Source organism: Drosophila arizonae, chromosome 5, assembly GCF_054131065.1.
Source record: "Drosophila arizonae isolate 15081-1271.41 chromosome 5, UAZ_ARI_1.0, whole genome shotgun sequence".
NCBI lineage: Eukaryota > Metazoa > Arthropoda > Insecta > Diptera > Drosophilidae > Drosophila > Drosophila arizonae.
Genome location: NC_142925.1, coordinates 3,368,749 through 3,386,829, shown reverse-complemented (window position 1 = coordinate 3,386,829; position 18,081 = coordinate 3,368,749). Strand labels below are relative to the sequence as shown.

The 18,081-nt window shown below is 48.8% G+C and overlaps 1 protein-coding gene across 1 annotated transcript; it reads left to right on the top strand.

The window, feature by feature from the left end:
* Positions 1-42: 42 nt before the first annotated feature.
* LOC108615875 (midasin) lies at positions 43-17,484 on the top strand. Its single transcript, XM_018010707.2, has 13 exons — positions 43-276; positions 342-559; positions 612-1,599; positions 1,660-1,823; positions 1,882-7,084; positions 7,146-7,305; positions 7,365-9,196; positions 9,251-15,475; positions 15,533-15,659; positions 15,722-16,187; positions 16,243-16,348; positions 16,411-17,094; positions 17,158-17,484. Exons 1-13 carry the CDS (start codon positions 160-162, stop codon positions 17,332-17,334), a joined length of 16,467 nt encoding a protein of 5,488 aa, XP_017866196.1. The 5' UTR covers positions 43-159; the 3' UTR covers positions 17,335-17,484.
* Positions 17,485-18,081: the final 597 nt, after the last annotated feature.

Sequence of the window (18,081 nt, the reverse complement as noted above, 5' to 3'; positions counted from 1 at the left end):
GCTGCGCATGCAGATGAATTGTGGTATTTGGGTTTTTTGACAAATACGGTCACACTTCAACCGGGCACCGATTGCACTGCACGTGTTTTAAAAATTCGCACAGTTCGCTTCGAATTAGTGCGCTTAAAATTTAGTTTTAATGCAATCGAGTAGTGAAACATGGAAATAAATATCAACAAGCTGCGACGCAGCGTTCAAATGCTGTTGCAGCTTATTGCGGAAAAGCAGCAGAATGATGGGTTTGCATTAAATTTAAAGAAGTTTCTAAAGAAACAGGTAAGCGAAAATTTTACTTGATCCAAAATGTGTTATAACGTGTTTTCTTATGTTTTATGTTCAAGCTGTATGCTGAGCAGGATGTGGAGCGTCTGTTTAACAATCTTAGCGAACAGTTAACATCGCCAGGTTATACAGTGCCTCTGGCTTTGAGTTTCGAGGAGCACCTGCTGTTACTGTTAACCATGTCGCTGCGTTCGAATCCATCAGATCGAACAGAGAAATATAAATTGGAATGTATTGCCTTGGCTAAGTTGTTGCAGCTATCAGTGGCTGCCAGGAGGTGAGTGGCATATACTATTCGTATTATTTATACGAATACATATATATTACAGATTCGCCAAGAGCTACTTTCGCAATCGGGCAGCACCTTTCGAGGAGGCGATAGTGCAGATACCCACTAAGGTGCCCAGCAAGAAGTCTAAAAGAACGCACACAAATGGCACTATGGAAACGACAGATCTAACATCCGATTTGGATTTCATCAAATGTTGCTATCAGCTACTGAAAAGTGACGTAGTGTACTATAGAGAGCTCTGGGATTGGTCGCAATTCCTGGCCAGCTATACAGAAAAACAAAAGGCATGTCAGCTGACGCAGCTATACTTGAATCACATTCTGGCCTTGTTAACCGACATGACCAGCACACAGCTGCATGAGCTAAACATACGCTCAGCGGTACCTAATGAGGTGCAGCTAATATTCGAGCAACAGCAACAGTTGCCCACATTGATGAGCTCCAGCTATTTGCCCGATCTGCCCGAGCAAACGCTCAAGCTAAAACTCAACAAAGCTAATCAATCCGTAATCGACATGGAAGGCGTCCTGCTGCCCATTTACAATGAGGAAAATCAAAAGTTCTATGCTGATTCAGATGGATGCTATGATCGCATCGTTAAAGTGGATTCAACAAGTGTAAATTTACGTAGCATTGCTCTAGGCGTAGCTGCGGCAAAGCCCATTTGTCTCTCCGGTCCAGTTGGCTGTGGTAAGACCACCCTAATTGAATATCTCGCACGTAAAACGGGACGCATTTGCCCTAAACCAAAAGAAATTGAAATCAGCAAACGAGCTCAAGAAGAGGAGGAGCTACTGATACCCAAAAGAAAACAAAAGACAACAAAGAGTGCGGCTGGAAAGAGAAAAGTCGAAGAAGATGTGGAAGATTTAATGGTGCTTGAGGATGGCGATGGATTGGCTCAGCGAAATGGTTTCTTACGCATACAGCTTGGTGACCAGACGGATAGTAAAATGCTGCTGGGCCAATATCGTTGTACAGATGTGCCAGGTGAATTTGTTTGGCTGCCGGGTGTATTGACACAGGTAAGAAATCAGATTGTTTGAATATATAGGTGTATATTAATAAATCCAAATTTTAAACAGGCTGTCATGCATGGTTACTGGCTGCTCTTGGAGGATTTAGATGCAGCTACACAGGACACATATACGATATTGAGCAGCCTCTTAGAGCGCAATTACCTGAGTGTACCTGGCTTTAGAGATTGCGTCAAGGTTGAGCCAGGATTTCAATTGTTTGTAACAGTGCGGTAAGCGAGGTTAAGGTTCATATCGTAAATATATATAAATTTTCTATTTTTATCGCAGCACCAACAAATCATCCAACAATTCCAGTCAAAAATCTCTATTATCTCTGCTAGAGAAATATCTATACACCATAAATATTTTACCACTCTCTCGCAACGAGCTATGCAAAGTGGTAAGCACTAATTATCCTAAACTGGCAACGGTAGCGAATCGCATTGTGGATGTCTTCTTGACCTTCTCCAGTGGAGATCATACAGCCGCTGATAATTTGCGCCAGCAAGAGACCACAGATAAGGCAGATACCACAGAAAAGTATCTGGCGTTGCCATTTGAGCATGTCCAACTCTCGAACATGCCCAACTCCGGACGCTTGGTATCCACGCGGGATCTCATCAAGCTCTGTCAGCGCTCTAATGCTCAGTTTTCGGTGACAAGCTCTGAATGCGCTTACTTTGTCTTCCGCAATGCTATCGATGTCTTTTGCGCTTATCTGCCGGAGAGCAAAGAGAAGACAGCTCTTATAACAAGCGTTGGTGCTAAGTTGGGCATCATTAGATCGAGATGCGAACATTTTGCTAATGAATACAAACCCGACGTGGAATTCGGCAAGCAGACTTTTAAAATTGGCCGCGCTATATTGCCAACAATGAACGTGGAAGAGGAGCGAAGTGATACACAAAATGGAACTAAAAGACAAAAGCTAACAATGGAAAGCAAGAAGACAATATTCAAGTCAGCTGCAAAACGTGCAACATTTTCGTTTACACGTTTGGCCAGTTGTATATTGGAACGCATTGCAGTCTGTGTGAATCAGTCAGAGCCCGTGCTCCTGGTGGGCGAGACCGGTGTGGGCAAGACATCCTCTGTGCAGTATCTGGCAGAGCGCACCGACCATAAGCTCGTGGCTATAAATATGAATAACCAGTCGGATGTATCGGATCTAGTGGGTGGCTTCAAACCCGTCGAGCTGAACTATGTGCTCGCCCCGCTGCGCTACGAGTTTGAATATCTGTTTGGAGAGACCTTCAATGCAGATAAGAATCAGCAGTTTATGCGCATCTTCGCCACACACTTTAACAACGGACGTTACAGTGTGATCATACGAACAATGTTGAGTGTGACGAACAACATGTTCAGTAAGCCGCAGCATAAGTCGAATCCTTTCCTGCCACGTTGGCAGACGTTGCACGAGAAGCTGCAGCGCTTGCAACTGCAGCTGGACAAGAGCATAAATATATCGTTTGCCTTTATACCTGGCTCCTTGGTCAATAGCATCAGCAATGGTGATTGGGTGCTGTTGGATGAAATCAATTTGGCATCGGCGGAGACACTCGAATGCCTGTCCACCATCCTGGAGCCGGAGGGTTCGGTTGTGCTGCTGGAGCGTGGGGATTTTATGCCTGTTAAACGACATCCGGACTTTCGTATATTTGCCTGCATGAATCCCAATACGGATATTGGTAAAAAGGATTTGCCTGTGGGCATACGCAATCGCTTCACCGAATTCTTCGTCGATGAGCTGACCACAGATGCAGATTTGGGTCTGCTCGTCGGGGACTATCTGGCCAACACGGGCATTCAACGCAAATCGGTGCATAACATTGTGCAGCTATACAAATCGCTGAGACGCCTCTCTGAGCTGCAGCTCAATGATGGACTTGGCAATCGTCCCGTCTACTCGCTACGCACGCTTTGCCGTAGCTTGCGCATATGCGCACGGAATCTGTGTGGCTCGATTGAGCGTAATCTATATGAGAGCTTCTGCTTGAGTTTTCTGACACAACTGGATCCGGAGTCACATCAAATGGTGTTGCTGCTCATACGTAATGCACTGCTGCAGAATCCGAAGGCTGTGCTCAATCAATCGCTGCCACAACTGGGTGAGAATTATCTGCAATTTGAAGGCTATTGGATACAGCGTGGTAGTCTGGAGCCACAGTCTTGCGAGCACTATATATTAACTTCTAGCGTCAAGAAGAATCTGCAGGATCTGGCGCGTATCATATCCATTGGTAAGCTGCCCATTCTGCTGCAAGGACCCACCAGCGCGGGTAAGACTAGTCTCATAGACTATGTAGCCCGGAGGAGTGGCAATCGTTGCCTACGCATCAACAATCACGAGCACACGGACCTGCAGGAATACATTGGCACGTATGCAGCCGATGTTAACGGCAAGCTAAGCTTCCGGGAAGGAGTTCTGGTGCAAGCCATGCGACATGGCTATTGGATTATCTTGGATGAACTGAACTTGGCCTCAACGGACATTTTGGAGGCATTGAATCGGGTGCTCGATGACAACCGTGAGCTGTACATTGCAGAGACACAGACGCTGGTCAAGGCGCATCCCAATTTTATGCTCTTTGCCACACAGAATCCGCCGGGCCTATATGGTGGTCGTAAGACCTTGTCCCGTGCCTTCAAGAATCGCTTCATTGAACTGCACTTTGCGGACATACCCCGCTCGGAGCTGGAAATTATATTGGAGCAACGCTGCCTTATACCCGCTTCGTATGCTCGAAAGATGGTCCAGTGCATGACGCAGCTGCAGCAGCATCGCAAGAATACCTCCAAGCAGGTGTTTACGCTGCGCGATCTCTTCCGCTGGGGAAATCGCTATACGCTGGCAGACAAGGCCCTGCAACAGGATACGAAATATGATTGGAATCAACATCTGATAGAGGAGGGCTACCTGGTCTTATCCGCCAAGGTGCGCACCAGCGAGGAGCTGCAGCTAATTGAGCAGACCTTGTATGCTAACTTTAAGAAACGCATCGACTTGGAGCTGCTCTTCGACATTAATACACAGCGAGAGAGTTCCGCTGTTAGTCGAAAAATCTTGGAGGCCATTAAGAACTTTAAACAGCGAGGCGACATAGTCTGGACACGGAATATGACACGCATGGCAGTGCTGACGGCCAAGGCACTGCAGTTTGATGAGCCGGTGCTTCTAGTGGGTCCCACGGGCTGTGGCAAGACAACGGTCTGCCAACTCCTGGCGAGCATTGCCCAAAAGCATCTGCGCATCCTCAATTGTCATATGCACACGGAGGGTGCGGACTTTCTGGGTGGTCTGCGACCTTGCCGTAGTCAAGATAATAGTTCTCAAAAGCTGTTCGAATGGGCCGACGGTCCGCTCATCTATGCCATGCAGGAGGGATCCTATTTTATGGCAGACGAAATATCGCTGGCAGAGGATTCAGTGCTGGAGAGGCTCAACTGCATATTGGAGCCGGAACGCAGCGTGTTGCTGGCTGAAAAGGGAGGAGTTGTAGAGGAGCAGCTGGTCACTCCCAATGACGATGGCGAGTGCAAAACCAATGAAGATTTTGTGGTGCAGGCCAAGGCGGGCTTTCAGTTTCTGGCCACCATGAATCCAGGCGGAGACTTCGGCAAGAAGGAACTCTCACCTGCTTTGCGCAATCGCTTCACGGAAATCTGGTGTCTGCCCTCGGACAACAAAGAAGATCTCATTGAGATTGCCCATAATTGCATGCAGCGTGGCTCGACGGCCAGCTCCCTAAAGGATACCCATAAAATAGCGGAATACCTAGTGGAAATTGTACTCTATATACGCGACTCCAACGAGAAGTTCAAGTTCTCGGTGCGCGATATACTCGCCTGGGCGAGCTACATGGTCAGCAATGCGCATTTGTCATTCGCGGAGCAGGCAATCTTTGGACTGGAGACAATCTTTCTGGATGCCCTGGAGATGTTGCCGCACGAATCGCAGGCACAAATTGAAGAGTTGAAGTCGAAGATCACCGCATATGCTGTAGAGCAAGCAGAGATCATACTCTCAGAGAAATTTGATCTCGCTCAGTTGGCTGAGAAACGAGGCCAGGAGGTGCAGCTGGATGAGCAGCTCTTTGGCATACGCCCCTTTTATATAGCTGTCAATCCGGAGCGCCTGATGCCCGCCGACTCGAATTTCCTGTTCGATGCGCCCACAACCAAGCAAAACCTATTTCGATTACTCTCGGCTCTCTCCCTGCAAAAGCCTGTGCTGCTGGAAGGCCCACCTGGAGTTGGCAAAACCTCCATTGTGGAGAGCATCGCGCATGCCATCGGCTATGATATAGTGCGCATTAATCTGTGCGAGCACACAGACCTGGCTGATCTCTTTGGCACCGATCTGCCAGCTGAGGATAATCTGCTGGAGCGCGTCGAGGCCCAGAGTCAATTGGGCAGCTTTATATGGCGCGATGGTCCATTGTTGGCTGCTTTGAAAGCGCCCAATACATGGATCTTGCTGGATGAGTTAAATCTGGCGCCTCAGTCTGTGCTGGAGGGTCTCAATGCAGTGCTGGATCACCGTGGCGAGGTCTACATACCGGAACTGAACAAGAGTTTCCAGCTGACGAGCAGCACGCGTATTTTCGCCTGCCAGAATCCACTGAAACAGGGAGGCGGACGCAAGGGATTGCCGCAATCGTTCCTAAATCGTTTCAACAAGGTTTATCTGAGAAAGTTGACTACGGAGGATCTGCTGCATGTGGTCAATAGGAAGTATGCCAACTACTTTGATGAACTCAGGACATACTTTGAGGGACTTCTGCAGCAGGAACAGCTGCCCAGAGGCAATCTCTTCGAGCTGAACAAGGAGCAGGAAGCTGCTGAAGTGAAGTTCGATTTGGCTGCACGCTTGGTGCGCTTCTCCGAGCAACTGGACCGCGGCGTTGCCTCCATGGAGTTTGGCTACAAGGGCGGCCCCTTCGAGTTCAATTTGCGTGATATATTGCGCTGGTGTGACCTCCTGCACAATCCGGAGACAGGCTATCTAATGCGGACTGAAGAAAGCAGCTTCCGAGTGGCCTTTGAGCAGTTCCTGCTCACGCTCTACGAGCGCATGCAACTGGTTTACTATCAGCGCATGCGTTGCGATCAGGACAAGCTCTACATACGCAATGCCTTCGCCAGTGTCTTCAATTGCAATGCAGAGCAGCTGAATGGCATTGCTGAGGATGTGGCCATCTACTGGACAGCGGATAAGGTTTACCTCAATGATGTTGTGCTGCAGCGTTCGCAGCTGCCACTAGGAGGTGGCACAGTGCAGCAGCGCCAGGAGCAGGCGCCATTGCTGCTGGGCACACAGCGACAGCTGCTGAAGCAAATTGTCGAAACGGTGCATATGGAGAAGCCTCTACTGTTATGCGGTGCCACGGACAGTGGCAAGACAAAGCTAATTGATGCTCTGTGCGTGCTGTCCAACAACGTTTGCAACTCGGATAACATTGATGATTCTGTGACGGGCAGTTTTCAGCAGGTGAGACTCTGGCTGGTAACTTTAATTAATATAATTAACATATTTTTCATTCTGTCTTCAGATCGATCTAAACCGTCATTTGGAGGAAATATACAAAGCTGTGCAGGGCTTGCTCTTTGTGACAGCTCAAACGGCTTTTATGAAGCAGACGGAATATGCTTTTGTGCAGCAGCTATGGGCCGCTTGGAGCCAGTACAATCAGCTGTTAAAATTGAGCACAGGTGAGCGACACTAAACTGTAATCCTAGTCAAGTCTGTTGCTAAAGGAAACTTCTTGCAGAAACTGCCCAACACAGCGTTGCTGAGGAGCTGCAGCTATTCGAGCGTCGTTTGTCTGCCCTGGAGCAAATCATTCTTAAGTTATCCGAAACGCCACCAGAATGTCGTGTTCCACTCTTCGATCAATTGCCGCAGTACAAGATGCGATTGTCTCTGCTGCAAGCCTACATCAAGTCCGCTGATTCACTTAATACGGGCGGTTCCTTTGAGTGGGTGGATTCGCGCATTGTTACATCCTTGAAGTGTGGGCAGTACATCTTGTTGGAGCATGTGAATTTGTGCTCTTCTGCCGTGCTGGATCGCCTGAATCCCGTGTTTGAGCCGAATGGCAGTCTATTGATTGCCGAGAAGGGCATAAGCGCACACACTAGTGCCGAGGTGGTTCGCAAAGCTTCAAACTTTCGCGCTTTTCTCACAGTCGATCCCAAGAACGGAGAACTTTCACGTGCCATGCGTAACCGTTGCGTGGAGCTGTCATTGAGCGTTTCAAAGGACGCATACAGCGTAGATGATATGCGTGCCATTGTCCATGGCCAGGGCGTGCGGCAGATAGACGCTATTGACTGCATGCTCAGCATACATCGTGGCATAGTTCAACTGACGGAATTTAACTCATACACCATCTCACATCTCACTCAGTTCGCCTTCCTGAGTGCCGCCTACAAAAGAATTGGGTATCAGCTGAAGAGAGCCATTTACGTGGCTGCCATGGAGGTTTATGTGTACGCAGCCAGCACGGATCTAATGGGCTATGGCCTGTCCTACTATCAGAACAAGCTGCGCGACGTGGTGCTAACTCACATAGAGAAATTTGAGGAGAGTGAGGTGCAGCAGGTGGATTATCTGAATGATGTTATATTGCGTACAGATGAGCTGAATGAACTGACGCTTATAAAACTGCAAGCAACTGCCTTGAAGGTGCTACTGGAGACGTCCACTGAAGATGAGCAGCTGCCCAAGGAGCAGCTCAGATCACTATTTCAGCCCATGGAAGCGCTTGATCTAGGTCAGCTGAATCTGCAGCAGTTCAAGTGTTACTTCCTACACATGCTATATGAAGTGAGTGCGTTTGGTGAACTGGAATTGCGACATCTTTATCTGCAGCAGTGTCTGAAGAATGATGCGGGATTGCAACAGCTCTCGACTAGCCTTTATGAATGCCTGCTGCAGCAGGGCAAGCATTTCCGCAAGAATCTACCTCAACTGCCTTGGCATCGGAAACTCTTTCCACGTCTGCGTGACTATGCAACGCAGCGGGAGGCAAAAGGTGCTGGCCCAGACGCCGCCTTGGCACTCAGTGCTGCTCTGTTATCCCAGCAGCTGATGGATAAGATACCGAAGGGAGCTCTGGGCAAGCTCCAGCACTTGGATGCGCTGCAATATTCGCAAGCCTTGATGGAGAAGAAGATCACTGATAAGTTTAGCAACGATTTTCTAAGCCAACTCGCCGTCTTCTTCAACAATCTGCAGCTGGTGCTGCAGCAGCACTTGAGCTTTGCTCGCTTTGAGTTGCCTCAATATGTTCAATTCTTGACTAAGCTGAAATGGTTTAATCGCTTGCTGAACACAGCTCAGCAGAAGCTGCTGCATAATAACGAGCTGCATGCGCCGCTAATGCACAAACTTGTGCTGCACTTCAATTGGTTGCAGAAGCATTTGATAGTCGCATTAGTTGAGGCCTGGCCCGAGCTGCTTGACGAGTATGAAGAGCTGCGTGGGAGTCTGCATCAGATGTACTTCTATATGGAGCAGACCAAGCGGCCAATGAATGTGATCTGCAAGATTTATGCCAAGCAATTTACACAATTTCAGCCTTACTATCTGGAACAACAGGTGAGTGTGTTCAATATTTTATATGAATATATGGGTATCAATGTTTTCTTACAGATCACACTGCACGAGCAACTAGCGCAGCTGCAGCAGCTGTTGAATGTGGTGCCACAGTATGGCAATATGGATAGCAAACTGTGGCTGCACAAGTGGCTGGCTCTCCACTCAGATGAGGCACACAAATGGCGTGCTTTTATGAGAAGAAACATGCCTAGCTGTCAGCTGAAGCAGTTCGAGCTGACAGACAACTGCAAGGGAAAGCTGCCGGAGGCGCTGCTCAAACTGCAAGTGCAGCTCAAAGAGCAACAACTGCAGGCATTAACAGAAGATCAACTCAAACTGGACATAGATATAGCAGAAATTAGGCAACAAGTCAGTGCTGGCCAGGATGAGGCGAGTGATGAGCATGTAGTTGACCTGAAAACGAGCGAATTAAAGTCTTATCAACTGCTTCTGCCAGCCTTGCGAGATTACTTTATGGAACGTGCGCTGAGCCGTTCACTGCATACGGATTGTGATGAGGAAGTGAATCAGCTGTACAGCGAGCAGCTGCTTACGCTGAATGGACAGCTCTGGCAGTGCCTGAATACATTAAGCAGTGAGACACATGCCAATGCAATGATTGCCTGGCAGGAGCTAAAACTTGTGCTGGACGAGCAAAAGAGTCCAGAGCAGTTTAAGGAACTACTGCAGCAGCAATTGGCTGGCAGCAGCTGCTACAAGGCGCTGCGCAGCTATCGGCGTGCATATCGACAAGCACTGCAATGCTATCAACTGGAGAATTTGGCCACGCGGTTCGATTGCGCCCAGTTGCCCAGCGAGACGGAGCTGATGTGCCGCTACAGCTATCAAGGACCGCCGCTGACGAATGCCCTCTTGGCTCTGCTTTGCCAGTCGAATGGACAAATGCTCGCAGTGCCGCTCAGCGAGCTGCAGCCCTGGCGGCAGACACTGCAACAGACGCGACAGCTGCTCTGGCAGAATGGACAGCTCCTGGGACGCCGGCACAGCCCAGAGCTCAACAATTTAGAGTTGGTGGCAGAGGGTGGCAAACAACTGCTTAAGGAATTGGCATATGTGCAGCATCAGCAGCAACTGGAGTCGGGCTTTGAAAGCTGCCTGCAGGAATTGCAGCATGTGTTGCAGGAGCTGGAATCAAAGGAGGAGAAGCAAGCTTTAAGAAACTCATTCCATGCAGCGCTGGGTAATACGCTCATAGGTGCTCTGGAGCTATGCGTGCTTACGCATGCACCGCTCATCGATCCCGTGGAGAAGAATCGCCTGAAGAATCTGTACGTTGCCGAGGACATCGATTGCCTGCAGCATCTGAGCGCTGGCTACGACTTCATGAAGATCATCATGAGGTACAAGCACTTTGGCCAACAGATCTACGAGCAGCTGCAGCAGCGACTGCAACAGCTTCAGCAGCAACAGCAACAGCTCAACCAGAAGTTGGCCCTGCGACCGGAGCAATGTCTGTATGCCAGCTTGGTGCAGGACTTAGTGCACTTCTTGAAATCCAATTGTGATAGTCTTGCCCTGCATAAGTTGGTAGTTGCAGTCAAGGAGAATTGGTCGCACTTTGTGGGTCCTCAGGCGGCCAATGAGATGCAGCTGCGTCGTGGCGCTGAGCTGTTGAACAAACTGGATCTTTGGCTGGCTAATGCGCAGCGCTTTGTGCATCACACGCTGCTGCGCTATGATGCCTACTATCAGGACTTTGTGCAGCCCATCAAATGTGCTGTGAATCAGCTGCGCTTTGGGCTGGAGCAGCTGAAGCAGCTCTTCACTCGAGTGCTGTTGGCGGGCAGTGCTCCAGAGGCTCTCAAGCTGGAGCAGACGATCGCTCAGATGGTGGAGTTTCCAGCGCAACGACCGTTGGCCATCAGGAATAGTCATGTCTACGGACTCCTTGCCAAGCTGCCACACAGCGAGCACGAGTACTTCCGCCTGCTCAAGGCCAAGCTGTGCGAGCTGCGCAACTTCGTCTCCATTGCCGCGAGCATTGATGAGACGATTTTCAGTGCCTACGACGATGCTTTAAGCATTTGCAATCGCACCTGGCAGCAGGAGGAGCAGCGTCGCAAGGATCAACGTGCCGAGGAGGAGAGTCTGTATAAGACTAAAACCTTGGGTGGCATAGAGGATGAGGAGCTTGTGGAGCTGCAGGAGATTGAACAGAATTTCCCCACCAACCTGGACGAGGACTATGCCGACTTTGTGGATCAGCCAACGCTCGAGCAGGTGCTGAAGCTGGATAAAAAGGCGAGCACCAAGGCGAAGCTTGCGCAAATAGTCAACGAACAGGATTACGTATTCCTCGCACGCAATTTCATCGATGTAATGAGTCGACACACAACTGTCAAGTACCAGGATCAGGAGCAGCAGCAACGGGAGCAGAAGCAGCTGCAACTCATAGAGCCTTACCAGGCGCGCCTCCAGGTCTTTGTGCAGCTGCACGGACACTTTAAGACTGCGATGGGCGCCACGCTCGATGGCAGCGTATATAATGCACTCTCGTTTGCGCTGGCGCTGCAGCAGAGACACTTAAAGGACCTGGAGCTGGAGGAGCCACACTCGTCGCCTGCTGCCTATGACTACTACAAGGACTCCAACATATCTGAGGTGAATGGCTGCCTCAGTGTCATGGAGCGCATAGAGCAGCGGGTGCTGGCACAGCTGGAGCTCTATCCGGAGCATGCGGGCCTGGCGGACATTAAGCTGGTCATCGCGCGCATCCGAAAGCTGCCCGCCAATGCGTCTGTGGTGCGCTTCAATACTGGCTTCCAGCTGCTGCGCCAGAAGCTGGCACTGTGGAACGAGGTGGCCCATAAGAACAACAATCTGGTCCCCGAGGAGATCGAGGTGGCGGAGTTTGTGCAGCGCTGGACCAAGCTCGAGCTGCAGCATTGGCGCAATTGCCTCAATCAGACGGGACAGCAGGTGGAGCTGCAGGGCTATCGCTATTGGTTCTTCATCTACAATCTGCTGCAGACGGAAGTGGAGCTGCCAGAGCTCATACGAACGCTGCGCCAGTTCGTGGAGGCCGCTTGCTACGGGGACTTCCATGTACGATTGCAGCTCCTCCACGGCTTCGAGATGTACTTGCATAATCTGGAGCGTGTTGGCAAGCGGCAGAATCTGCAGCCGCTCATTGCTGCTCTGCACAATGTGCAGCTGTACTTTGAGCAGTTTAGACAGGAGGTGGCTGAGACTGTGAAGGCACGACGTGCCCCCATCGAAAAGAAGCTCAGGGAGTTTGTTAAGATACAGAGCTACAACAAGGATCTGAGCTACTTCAGCATGCGCAACAATGTGGCCAATGTGCATCGCAATCTGAACAAGTTCCTTAAGGAATATCGCCTGCTGCTCGAGCAGAAGATCAGCGAGGTGTTCCAGCCCAAGGATGCGACCGTCAAGGACTACAGCATGGATAAGGGCAAAGTGAGGAGCAAGACCACGCCCTATTTAATGGATGTTCAGCACTTTGTAGCGCCAGTGCAGCTTCGTCAGAAGTATCAAGTAAAGGAGCTGGCAGCTGATGCCCTGCCACTGCTTCAACAGCTGGGTAAGCATTTTACCACTGCACGCAACATAGTCACACGGACGCTGAGCCAGGCCAGCTATGGCGCGCTGCTGGAAGAACTAGATGAGGTGGTGGATCAGCAGCTAGAACGTTGCGAGCATCTGCGCAATCTCAATGTGGACCGCAGCAAGGAGCGACCACAGCAGAAGCTGCAAGCCAAGCAAATACTGCAGCAGAAACGCAAGGCTCTGATCGATCTCTTCAAGCTGCTCGCCCGAATGGGCTTGAGCTACAGAAGCGGACTAATGGAGCTCACGCTGCGCGGGGAGTTCGAGAACTTCCAGTTGCCGCCGTTCAGCATTAAGGCCATGTTGCCTCAGCTGCACGGCAGCTGGCGACAGCTCAATCAGCATCTGGATCTGTACTACATGAAGAGCGTATTCAAGCTGAAGCTGCTGCAGAATATTATGTTGACGCCTCTGTCGGAGCTGGGGCCGCCCAACATTGAACGCATCAAAGGCTTTGCAGTGGATCTCTTCCTGCACGTGCAGCAGCAGCGCGAGCAGCTGTCGAGCTCCACCAATCAGCTGCACGAGCTGCGAAACGCATTGCAGCAACTACAGCAGCTGGCGGAGATTGTGCTGCCCGTTGAGGTGGACATAGAGCAGCTGCGTTTCAGCCCCAAGGCGGATGAGTGTGTGCAGCTGAAGCATAAGCTCTGTCAAATACAATATGTACTCCAGCAGTGGCAGCTGCTCCTCCAGTGTGCGCCACTGCAGCCGCTCAGCGAGCATAGCGTGCTGCTCCACAGCAAGCCACTGCCTCAGTCCGAGTTGTTGGAGCTGTGCGGCTCAGCTCTGCGTGGCAGCCAGGTGCTGTTGCAGGAGCTGGAACATGCTCACACGGAGTTTTTGGATAGCCAAAAGCTACTTAGCTATCAGCGTAGCTACCAGAAGATTGTGGATAATATTAAACAGGCGGCGGAGCAGCTGGATGCGGAACACGAGGAGCAATTCCCGCTTGCACAGCCGCTGCTGGCGCTGCTCACGCAGCTGGAGAGCAACTCGGCTGTGTGCGAGGCCAAAGCAGAGCCTGTTGACCTAAACAACGTAGACGCGGAGCTAGCTAATATTGCACATGGCGTGCTGCTGGCACTCCAGAAGATCTACAAGGAGCACGGCCAGCAACCAAAGCAGGAGGAAGCCGAACAGCAAGAGGCGCTCAAGGAGCAGCATCTAAAGCAGCACTTGACAGGCCAACTGATGGCCAATTGGGAGCTGCTAGGCCTGCCTCGCACTCTGTCCAAGCTCTCGACTGTGTTGCTGGTGCTGAAGCACGCTAATCCCAGCCAGGAGAAGCTGGTGTGCTTGCGCCGAGCTGTGTCCCTGCTGCCCATACTTCAGCAATATCAATTGCTGGCAGATTACATTCTACTGCAGCAGCTGGGCACCCACCGACTCTCGGCCAAGATGCTGTCCATAATGCTTACCGCTTTCGTGGAGATTGGCAGCAAAGGTTTCTGTGTGCCGCCCGATCTTATGCAAGACGAGGAGGGTCAGTCCAAACAGGACTCGAAGAACGGCGAGGGCTTTGGCCTGGAGGATGGCACAGGCGAGAATGATGCTTCGGATAAAATTGAATCTGAGGATCAGCTAGATGATGCCAAGCGGCCAGAGGATCGCAAGGACGAGGGCGATAAGGATGAGCCCGACAACAAGGAAGAGAAGGGCATCGAAATGAGCGATGATTTCGATGCCAAAATGCAGGACGTGGAGAAGCCAGAGAACGAGGAGGATGACAGTGGCGAATCCGAGGATGAGGAGGAATTGAACAAGGAGATGGGCGAAACGGAAGAGGGTGCCGAAAAGCTGGACGACCAGATCTGGGGCGATGACGAGGAAAAGCAACCCGAGGAAGAGGAACCGGATTTGAATGAAGAGGATCACGGCAAAGGCAGCAAAGATGAGAAGGATGAGCACAATGATCTGGACGCTAAGAACGACGCAGCCAAAGAGGATGGCAAAGATGAGCACGAAAACGAGGGTCTGGATGCAACAAACGAGCCCAGTGGCGAGGATAAGCGCAAGGAGCAGGCCAAGGATATCGAAGATATGAAGGACCAAGAGCTCGATGAAGAGCAAACCAATGCCATGCACAATGAACTGGAAGAGCCACCAGAGCCAGAGGAAATGGATTTGGGGGATATGAACAACGTGGACGAAGGCCATGACAATGAGGCCGATGAGCCGAATGATGAGAATCCATTTGATATAGACACCATGAAGGAAAATATGCAGCCAGCCGATGAGGCAGAAGAGAATGAAGCCGAGGAGGAGAAAAAAGAAGATGAGGCCATGTCGGATGACTCAGATTCAGAAACAGAGGAGAATAGTACGGAAAAAGAGCAAACCCAAAAAGGCAAAGACGAGACAGAAGAGGATCCAAATGCTGAAGAAGAGCAAGAGAACACCGAACCAGAGACACAAACACGTGGCGAATTGGATAAAGAAGAGGAGCAGCCAGAGGAGAAACCCGCAGAGCCAGAGGCTCGCGAAGAAAAACCAGAGGAGCACTCGCAATCCAAGGATAAATCAAGCAAGGAAGACAACGTGCAATCCGTGCCAGATACGGAGCAGAATAGCTCAGCCGATCAGGTGCAACAACAGCAGCAAGAGGATGATATCAAGCAGGATCAGAAAATGGACGAGCAGGAGACGGGTGAAGAGAAGGATGGCGTGGGTCAAGCTGAAAATGATGTAAGCGCTAAAATATTTTAATTAGCTTATCCCCAAAATAAATTATTTTTCTTGCAGACGAATGATGGTGGTCATCAGGGCATAGCAGAGACAAAGGAAACTGTTTCCCAGGAAGAGCGAAAGAATGAGAAGCAAACCCAAGAGAAGCGCAAGCAAGGACGTACGAATGAGGAACGATCTCTAGGTAAGCTAATCATTCTCTCTCCCAGTTTAAAAAGCAGCTAACTTACATTTTCCTTTCCCCAGGTGAAGCTGAGCAAAATAAATTGAAGCAGCTGAAAACTATTGACCAAATGAAGGAGTCCAAACAGAATGAAAGCGAGAAGCAAGAACAAATGGATGAAAATGTTGAAGCGGAGGAGTATCAGCATGTCAAGGAGCCAAAGAACAGCGATAAAACTACTTTGGATAATGCCACTGAGGAGCAATCGAAGCAAATCAAGCATCAAGAAGATGAAGGGCCCAAAGACGAAGCAGATGCTGAAAACGCAGATGAGTTGATGGTAGATGAGGATGTGCCAGCACAGCAAGAGCATGATGACACACAACTGGAGCAGCTGAGCTCCGAAAAAACTGATCAGAAATCAGACAAACCTTCCAAGACGGAGCAGGCAAAGGAACGAGTGGAAGAGCCACAGCAGATGGAAATAGAGGGCGAAGTTGTGGCCACAATGACTGTGCCGCGCAGCACTGAGACCACTGCGCATAGCAAGTAATGCCATTAATAATACTCTTTGAAATTCATATTAAATATAGTTTATTTACAGCACGGAGCTATTGCTGGAGAAGAGCTTGCAGGCGCAGGAGCTAAGTACAGCAGAGCAAATTGAGCTCAGGCAAATGTATCAACAACAGCTGACCAGCGCGAATTCCGTAAGTAATATACATGGTCCCATATGATCAATTGTTTAAAAATCCTTCGTTTTCACACACAGAATCTGCCACAGCATGAGGATTATGAGAGCTGGTCGAGCATCTCCAATCGCATGACGCAAAATGCTCGCGAGCTGTGCGAACAGTTGCGTCTCATCTTGGAGCCGACAAAGTGCACCCGTCTCAAGGGTGACTATCGCACGGGTCGACGCATCAACATGAAAAAGATTATACCATATATAGCCTCGCAATTCCGTAAAGACAAAATCTGGTTGCGCCGTACAAAACCCGCCCAGCGTGATTACAAGATAACTATAGCCATTGACGATTCCAAGTCGATGCATCATAACAATTCCAAAATATTGACCCTAGAGGCTATCTCGTTGGTGTCGCAGGCTTTGACGCTGCTCGAAAGCGGTCGCCTGAGCATTGTATCCTTTGGCGAAGCGCCGAAAATTATCCTGAACCATACGGAACAGTTTGATGGACCCCGTTTGGTTAGTGCTCTCAATTTCGATCAGGATAAAACGAAAATTGCGGGTTTGCTCGACTTTATACGCACTGTAAATATGGAAGAGAGCGGCTTGGGAGGCGATAATGGTCTCTTCGAGAATCTGTTGCTGGTGTTGAGCGATGGGCGAAATATTTTCAGTGAGGGCAATCAGAAAGTAAAGAATGCCATCAAACTAGCTAGGCTGCAGCGCATATTCCTCGTATACATCATCATCGATAATCCTGACAATAAGGTAAGCTGTTGAATATGTATAAAATCCGCCAAGACATTTAATTCAAATTCTTTATTTTTACAGAATTCAATACTGGACATTCAACACGTTGAGGTCAATGCCGATGGCTCCGTGAAAATCAATTCATATTTGGATAGTTTTCCCTTTCCATATTATGTTATTGTCCGGGACCTTAATCAATTGCCTCTAGTACTCAGCGAAGCTATGAGACAATGGTTTGAATTAGTCAATAGTGAATAGACGGTCATTACTTTGTATATAGTAGATAGGAACAATATATAATTACTTATTCTTTTTTTTTATAAACAATTTGATACTTTATTATATAATAAATATTAAGTTTTTGTATTTTCTACAAATTCGTAGAAAGAAATAAATCAGATTGAATTGACAAAATGAAAACGACTTTTTAATTAACAGTATTATGTTAGTATAATGCTAAAAAAAACGTTATGTTTAAAAAAAATCTGTTAGTTAACACGATCGTGTCAACTCAATGTTAAATAACAGGAGTATGTTAACTAACAGCACCGTCAATGTTAAGAAAAATCATTCTGTTAAGTAACTATTTGCTACCTGCTAGTCATTTATGTTCGCCTGGTATTTCAATGGCATTTCAATCGAAAATTGGTTGCTCTCGTTGTACTAGATATTTTATTTCCAGCCCCAAAAGTATGCTGTATTCACTGTGATTTACGAATTTAAGGATTAACCGCAAAAGTATGGTTAAGTCTATCAAATTTGTTCGCTGCTTTACCTAAAGGCCCAAAAATATGCTATGAAATTAATAGTTTTTGCGAGTCCTTTCCGATGATAAATAAAACTCCTTTTTATACATTTTTAAAACGTTTTATTCAATTTGATAAAACCCAATTTCCATTGTTTATTGTTAATTATATATAATATTTCTAGTCCTTAATATGCCTATTCCTTGTTTCATTTACAAATAAAACGTCCTTATAGGAAAATAGTTCACGATTGCAGTTC

Bases quoted from the DNA above. Each gene is read 5' to 3' on its own strand.
- LOC108615875 (XM_018010707.2), top strand. From the start codon at position 160: ATGGAAATAAATATCAACAAGCTGCGACGCAGCGTTCAAATGCTGTTG. The intron at 9,197-9,250 runs GTGAGTGTGTTC...GTTTTCTTACAG, and splicing joins CTTACTATCTGGAACAACAG to ATCACACTGCACGAGCAACT. The intron at 15,660-15,721 runs GTAAGCTAATCA...TCCTTTCCCCAG, and splicing joins GAATGAGGAACGATCTCTAG to GTGAAGCTGAGCAAAATAAA.